Source organism: Vidua chalybeata, chromosome 5 (assembly GCF_026979565.1).
Source record: "Vidua chalybeata isolate OUT-0048 chromosome 5, bVidCha1 merged haplotype, whole genome shotgun sequence".
Classification (NCBI taxonomy): Eukaryota; Metazoa; Chordata; class Aves; order Passeriformes; family Viduidae; genus Vidua; species Vidua chalybeata.
The window spans coordinates 28,016,611-28,023,857 of record NC_071534.1 but is presented as its reverse complement, the minus strand read 5'-3'; the positions used below and the strand labels follow the sequence as shown (position 1 = coordinate 28,023,857).

Below are 7,247 nucleotides of genomic sequence, written 5' to 3'. Positions count from 1 at the left end.
TACATGTCTTCCAGGCAATCAGAATAAGTTTACTGCAAAAAAATTAAAATTTAATTATTGCATATAAAAATTCCATTATTATATGGATTTAGTTACTTAATATTTCAGCCTCTTCTGTTGTAGTATCTAAAAGTTTAGGGTACAGTGAGTGCTGTGGGCAGGCAGTGGTCTGGGAAGTATTGTCCAGTGAAGAGCACAGAACAACAGAGTGTAACAGCAACTTTAAAAACTTAAAAACTTAAAAAAACACGAAAAAAATAGCACTAGAGCTACCTGAAATGAAACTAATTATAACAGGTAAGATTGACAAGTAGCTGCAGAAGCAGGAATCCTTGGTTTTTTGTGGCCACATACAAAAGTGTTGATATCAAGAAAGTGAAACAGACAATGAAAAGCAAACAATTTCCAGATCAAGAAAAACTGAAACAGCTACAGGTGGTTTCAAGAAAAACACTGAGCACTTCTTTTTTTTATTACTGTGCTGCAATATACAGTATATTTGAAGTATAGAAATTCAAAACCAGTAAAACTTCAAAGACCCAAGTGCATTCCTAAGGGGGAGTCCACAATTTCACAGAGTGTGTCTTGTGCCCCACACACAGCTCACATGCCAAGCCTTCTCCAGCCATTCCCCAGCATTTCCAGAGCAGTCAGTTACACTGTTCAAGCAGCACTATTTCTTCTTGAGAGCTCTCTTTCCTTCCCCCTTCTTTGGTTTTTCCTTTCCACGGAGCTTTTTCAGTCGCCTCATCTCCTCCTTGAAGTCCTGATGCTCATCCCTAGGTGGGGAAGAAGGAATAAAGTTTATTCTTTTTCTTGCGATGCAGAGATACCAATGGTTCTTTGAACTATATGCTAATGATAAAAAAACAAAAAACAAATATTTTTCATCCATGAAGCCATACTGAAGCTTGATTGCAATGTATTCCATGTTATTGCTGGTAGTATCACTGAATAATTTCCCCTGATACTTTCAGAATTAACAGGGCTGTCCTTTTCAGCAACAAAGGGTGTGTGCATATATGTATTATTTCAGTTTCATTTTTTGATCCCCTTTGTTTAAATGAGCAGTAAAATGCAAAAATCAGCAGGACACAAGAATAAGATTTTCCCTCTTGTTATCCAGCTCAGCAGCGCAGCCAGAGCACATTGTGCTCCTGTGTTCAGGTCATTAGCTCCTAGGGAAACAGGGCCATACTGAGCAGTAATTACAGCACACGGCACTGCTCTCAGGTGACTTCAGGAATGAGTTATGAAGACGGCATCAGTACTGGGAGAATCTTAATAAGAGAGTAAAATAGGAAGGAGGATGAAGGGGCTGGCAGGGATAATTAATCCTCAATCACTTTCTAATAAGTTCTATTAATCTGTCCCTGTATTTTTTAGTGCAAAGTCAGTTTCAGTAGTTATGACTGCATCCTATATGGCCTAAGATTGCTTCATTGTTTTTTTTAAACACAACTTCTCTAAATAGAAACAAAAAGCTTGTGATTTATTACTGGCCCCATTAGTCTATAATTCTTCATTACACATTTTTTTTCTTCTACCAACTCTGTATACAGCTAGAGAAGGAACTTAATAAGGGAAGGAGAAGAGTAAAGAACATTAGCATCACATTGAGGCTTTCTGTGTAAACAGCCAGTCTAGAAAGTGTTGGCACACCTACCTAAATCAAGAGCATCCTGGATGCAATCCTTGATGGTTACTATTGTCATACCAGTGACAAGTAATCTGTTTTGACTATACAGGGTTTGCAGCCTCACTTTTAAAGATTTTTTTAGTGCTACTTAATTGAAGTGAAAGAACTGCATTTGACTCCTGCTGATTTTCTTCAGCAGTACAATTCTCCCTCATACAGACTGTGGGAGTTAATTTAGAAATTAGACAACTGGTTTAGATGAAGCTGGAATTAACAAGATTATTTAAATCACATTTTAATTTAATTTAATTTATTTTGAAGAATAAAAAAGCCCTCTGGCCTAACAGAGACTTTGTCTCTTCTAAATTTCACTTATTGGCTGTTGAATGACAGAAATATATGGTAAGTCTGGTGTTAACATCACCTCTTTGTAGCACATTCATTTGCCATATTTAGAACTACAGACCCATCTCTTGTCTATCAGAAAGCTTTCTTCTCTTCCCCACAAAGCAAAAGCAGGAACTATTTCTTAGGTAACTGCCTGCTCACAACTAAACCTCAAGTCTTTCTTACAAAAGGTTCCAATTATGATAAAAATTAGACAGCAGTCACTTTTTGCTCTCCTTGCCCTCTGTGCCAACAATCAAGTGCCTATTTCCATATGCATCATATTCAGAACTAAACATTTCCCTTGAGGAAAATAACTGCAACAAGACTCCAGTCCTGCTCCCACCCTCCCTCTCCAGTCCTGCTCCCACCCTCCAAGCACAGGAAGCACCTGTAGAGCCCGAAGTAGCGGAGTTTCTTCATGAGGGCGTAGTAGGTGTTGTGAGGGGGGTACCAGTTGTACACCTCCTCCCGCTTGGCCAGGGGCTGCTCGCTGAACAGCTTCACCACCTTCATGGATTTGGAGTCTGTGGGCCTGACCACGTCGCCGAATATCTGGGCACTCAGCCGGGCCATGCGGAGGGCGTAGCTGGAAACATTGGACATCTCCCCAGGAGCAGTGGGTACACACAGACAGATGGACCTTCCTGCAAAAGCAAACAGAAGAGCCACATCTCTTCACCCAACTCAGAGTAGAACAAGCTATCCTAGAATTAGGGCAAACAAAGGAATGTATCATACACTGATCACTCATTTGACATCACACATTCCTTGCATAAAATCAATCTAATACTTGAGCATGTAATCCTGCATATAAAGAACACCTACATGAATTCAGGGACAATTCCCAGCCTACAGACAGCAATACCAACTATAGAAGTCCACTGCACCATGACTTACCATGGCTAGCATGGTTTATTAGCAGAACCCACTCAGCTTGCTCAAGACAACCCTTAAACTCCAGCCACAGGAACAATTACAGTGTGAGTTCTGCCAAAAATTGCACCCGTGTGGTACCACCGACTGCTACACAAGCACAAGGTAAGGCACCACTTGAACATACAAAGAAAATGACCTGGAAGTTTTTCCTCAGGAAAGTTTCTCATCCTATTTAAAACATTGTTATAACAATGAGCTACAAACAAATCATGTTTCTCTATATGAATCACACAGATGTTTCCCATCTCAAATCCCTCCCCTTGATCATCTCCATCAGCTTTTTCTCCGTTGTCTTTTCAGTCTCTCATGATACCAATTCTTTTTGAGAGGAAAATAGTAGTTTTCCTATGCCAGATTCTTTTTCCCAAGAAAATCAATCAGCAGCTTCCCATTCTCTTTTAGTCATCTCTCACCTAAAAACCTCTGCAACAAAAAGCCCCAAAGACAAAACCAGACAACATCCACCCTGCTGAAGTAGCATGAGAAGAGTGTTCTCTCAGCTTTTCTAGCCCTCCCCATTTTAAGTCTTCTTTACTCTCTCTTTGCAGAATGGGTTGTAGTAAACAAGAATAGGAATCCCATAATCCTATATTTGAAGCAGTATCTTGTCTGTACTTTGCCTTTTTGAATGAGTGATAAGTCTTCAGACAAATTAAGCAGGTTCCTTCAAGAGCATGACACTGAGGTTAAAGTTTTAAATTCATAAGTTTTAAAAAATATTGCACAGCTGATTCCAGAATATGAGCATAACAAATTAAAGATCATGGATAAGAGTAATCATCAGGACAGTGCTAAGTCCACTCCAGTACGATCACACAGAGCCTGTTTAATAACACAAATTTGAAGTATTCAAAACCTCACGCACATATATCTGCTCATTGGAGGACATGCTTTGACTTACTCCTGTTAGCAAAGCACTCTAAAGGAAGCAGAAAAAAAAAATCAAGCATGAAATAATATAAGTAATTTGAGAAGAGAGAATAATGGTGAAAGTAACAATAAGGAAGGCAAAGCATCAGAGACCTCAAGCTAAGGCAGTAGGCCTAGTGTGAGAAGACAGAAGCTCTTAAATGATTGCAGGGCAGCACTTCAATGTGAGCATCTATTACAGGGGGAAATAATCACTAAGTTTCACTAAATCATCTCTTTCAGAACAGCCAGTTCTAATTCCTACATTTGAGACAAAGCAACAAGCTGTCCCCCAAACTCTTCATCACAGGACTCCAAAAGTGTCTCTTTATCACCAGACTTAAACACACAACTTGCTTAATCTCTACTTACTGCAACCTTAAAATGAAAATACCTTTAGTAAACCTGTGGTCTGAGGAACCTGATTTCCACTTCTGACTCGCTGAAGGAATTCTAACAGCCCAAGCTGAGGCTGGGGACTTCCATTAATCCCTGCCCGACTAAGAACGCTTGAGAGAGAAGCAAAGCAAAGGCTGCAGACTCCCAGAGCTATCCAAAGCCTGTTCTAGGGTGATTCTGTGAGATGTTACATCTGTGAGACGAAAGACTACTTTCGTATTGTCACCTCCAGCAATGACATCTTCAGCATGGCCTACCAGGAGTTAGCACACCTAAACCAGAACCAGCGTTCAGCGTTCACCTGCTCCCGGCTCCCTGCTCCCACCCAACTCCAAGCGCTCCCGCCCTGGGCTGGCTTATTTTTTATTCCCGATCCACCCGCTTGTTTCGGACCGCTCCCTTCTCAGTCAGAACACGCAGAGAACGCTCTTTCCCCCGCGTTACTTCTGGATTTCCCAGGAGCACGGGATAAGACCAGGCCGCCGCAGAGCCCAACCCACGGCGGGAGCGGCTCCGCCTCAGGCCGGGCCGGCCCCGCTTCCCTGCGGGCCGGGAGCGCCGGGACGCGCCCGAGGGCTGCGGCTCCCGGGGACACGGCCCCGCCTGGCACTCCCGAGCCTGGCACCCCGGAGCCCAGCACCCCCGCTCGGCCCCGCTCACCCCGCGCTGAGCCGCGGCCGGAGGAGCGGCGGCGCTGCCGGAAGGGAGGTGGCGCGCATGGGTGACACGAGGGGCGGGACGGGCGGGCAAGGGAGGGATCTTCCTCCTCCTCTTTCTCCCTTTGATGTTCGTACTCCTTCGCTGCGCTCCGTGGCGGATCGCCGGGTGCTGTCCCCGGTCGTGGAGCCACGGAATCACAGAATATCCTGAGCTGGAAGTGACCCACAAGGATCACACCGCGAGAGGGTCACATCCCCCCTCCGTCAAGAACAAAACGTTTTCGTTGTGACTCCCTTTCTTTAATTTGTTTCCCTCACTACTGTAAGCAGGTGTGAAGTTATATGCTTAAATCTAATAATGAAATGAGAAAAAACGGTTATCTTATTAAAAGCTGATGACAAGTCCACATAGAGCCTTATTCTTTGGTTTTGCCAGGAAAGGAAGGGTGGTGTGAGATGTCCACACTGACACGTCCAGTCAGCAGCCTCGCTTCGTAAGAACGTGCGTGCAGGTTAATAAAACCAAGCTGGTTTTACTCTTGGGAGAAGGCGTGAGTTTACATAAAGAGCTGAAAGCCGGGTTGTCACTCATGGCCTTGACCAGGCTGCAAACTTGGACAAATGTCAAAATCTAGTTTTACTGAAAAGAGATGAAAGGGAGAGTTTGGTAACCACAAATGTTTGTCATTCACTGTGCTTCCAAACCACTTTGAGATATTGTTTCTCTACTCCAAATTCAGGGTGTACATCTCCTGTGCTCCTTGCCAGTCCCTACTCTCATAACTTTTTCTTCCGTCCTGCTGCTTGTTTTTGAAGAAGGTTATTCAGCTGCATAAATATATCTCCCTTGGCAAATTTACCTGCGCAATCTCAGTCTTTCAGCACAAGTGTTCTCTTGGTCTCTTGCTACTGGTGAAGGTGGTGAGCTGATCACTCTCCTTCGTGCCCCAAACCTGGAGTGGGGTGTCTTCCCAGGGGAGCCCCTGAGGTGTGAGGATGGGCACCTGACCCTGCTACGCTTCCCCTGGCACCCCTCTGGCCTCTGACAATCCCACTAGAGATGAGCTTTCCCAGTGCTTGATTTATGCTAATTTTTAATCAGTGCCAGGAGGTGCTAAATCAGACTCTGTGCAAACATCTGAGTAAATGACAATTATGTGATTGCATTTATATGCCAAATGTGTAATGCCATCGAAGGAGCAAATTGGGTTTGTCTGGCTCGCTCTGTTTTCTAGAAGAGCAGATTCTGCCAAGCATTGAACAAATTGTTATTCTGTCATCCTTCCTTAATTAATTTTCTGTCACCTTTTCCATGCTTGTCACAGGCAGAGCAGCCTCATGGCCTGTGCAACCCACTCTCCTTTCTTATCCTTTTGAATATTGGCATGATCCTCTAATTCCCTTTCTATTCCTGATCTAGTGGAAGGTGTCCCAGTCCATGGCAGGGAGCAGTTGGAACTAGATGATATTTAAGTTCCTCTCTGACCCAAGCCTTTGTATGAGTCTGTGATTATTAAGAATTAACATTAATGGACTTTCTTTAGCCAGTTATTCAAACACTGTCATATAAAAGTTCTGTAGATACCCTAATTTTAAAATGTTTGCTCTAGTAGGTCTTGCCTACCATTTTCATTACTGACTAATGGATGGAAAAGTGCTTCTTTTTTCTTTTTTTTTTTTTTTTCTGCAAGATAAGAAAAGTGTTTCTTCCTTAATATTTCTAAGGAGGAAATAGATGTTTTTAGCATTTCTGCCACTTCTGTGCTATTTTACCATCTCTAGACATACACATCAGCATTATTGCACCCCTCATTTTACTGTCTGTAGTCACACCATTTGTGCTTTTTCCTATAGTCTTCATTTTTGGTATTAACAGAACATTTTTTCCTGTTTTTGCCTTTCTATGTTGTTCTATACCATGCTTTTAACTTCTGTATGCTTCCTTCACTCTGCTGCTGAGACAAAGTTGTCCTTCAGCCAAAATTGGCCATTTTGTTAATTAAGCAATCATGACTTTATGGAGTAAGATCATAAGTATTCTCATTTACATATCTATCTCTATTTTTGAATCGCAATTTTCTCGTCATTTCTCACATCTTGATGGAGAAGGTCTCTCTGAAGTCTGTGTGTGAGAGAGGGAGTGGGGGGTGGGGGGAAGAAAGAGAGACAATTTCCCTGACTGGGACTGTCCTTTGTCCTTCTTATAACAACTGTCCTTGCTATAATCAAATTATGATTGCTGGCTCCTAAACAAACACCCCCTTTTTGTTCTGTGATTAAGTTGTTTAAACATTATGAGTTCAAAAATACTTCTT

At 42.7% G+C, this 7,247-nt stretch overlaps 1 protein-coding gene across 2 annotated transcripts; it reads right to left on the bottom strand.

Annotated features, from left to right (window-relative positions):
• Positions 1 to 439: 439 nt before the first annotated feature.
• On the bottom strand, positions 440 to 5,011 carry MRPS33 (mitochondrial ribosomal protein S33). Of its 2 annotated transcripts, none has more exons than XM_053943764.1 (3): positions 4,934 to 5,011; positions 2,418 to 2,673; positions 440 to 779 (listed from the first exon to the last, which is right to left on the bottom strand). In XM_053943764.1, the coding sequence occupies exons 2-3, from the start codon at positions 2,630 to 2,632 to the stop codon at positions 674 to 676; spliced, it is 321 nt and encodes a 106-aa protein (XP_053799739.1). In that variant the 5' UTR covers positions 2,633 to 2,673; positions 4,934 to 5,011; the 3' UTR covers positions 440 to 673. The 2 variants fall into 2 exon arrangements, with proteins under 2 accessions (XP_053799739.1, XP_053799738.1); XM_053943763.1 differs by lacking the exon at positions 4,934 to 5,011 and adding an exon at positions 4,269 to 4,634.
• Between the last annotated feature and the right edge of the window lie 2,236 nt (positions 5,012 to 7,247).

Excerpts from the sequence above, each read along its gene's own strand:
- MRPS33 (XM_053943764.1), bottom strand. The coding sequence starts at position 2,632 with ATGTCCAATGTTTCCAGCTACGCCCTCCGCATGGCCCGGCTGAGTGCC. Across the intron at positions 780-2,417 it reads CGCTACTTCGGGCTCTACAG|GGATGAGCATCAGGACTTCA; the intron begins GTGCTTCCTGTG and ends TTCCCCACCTAG.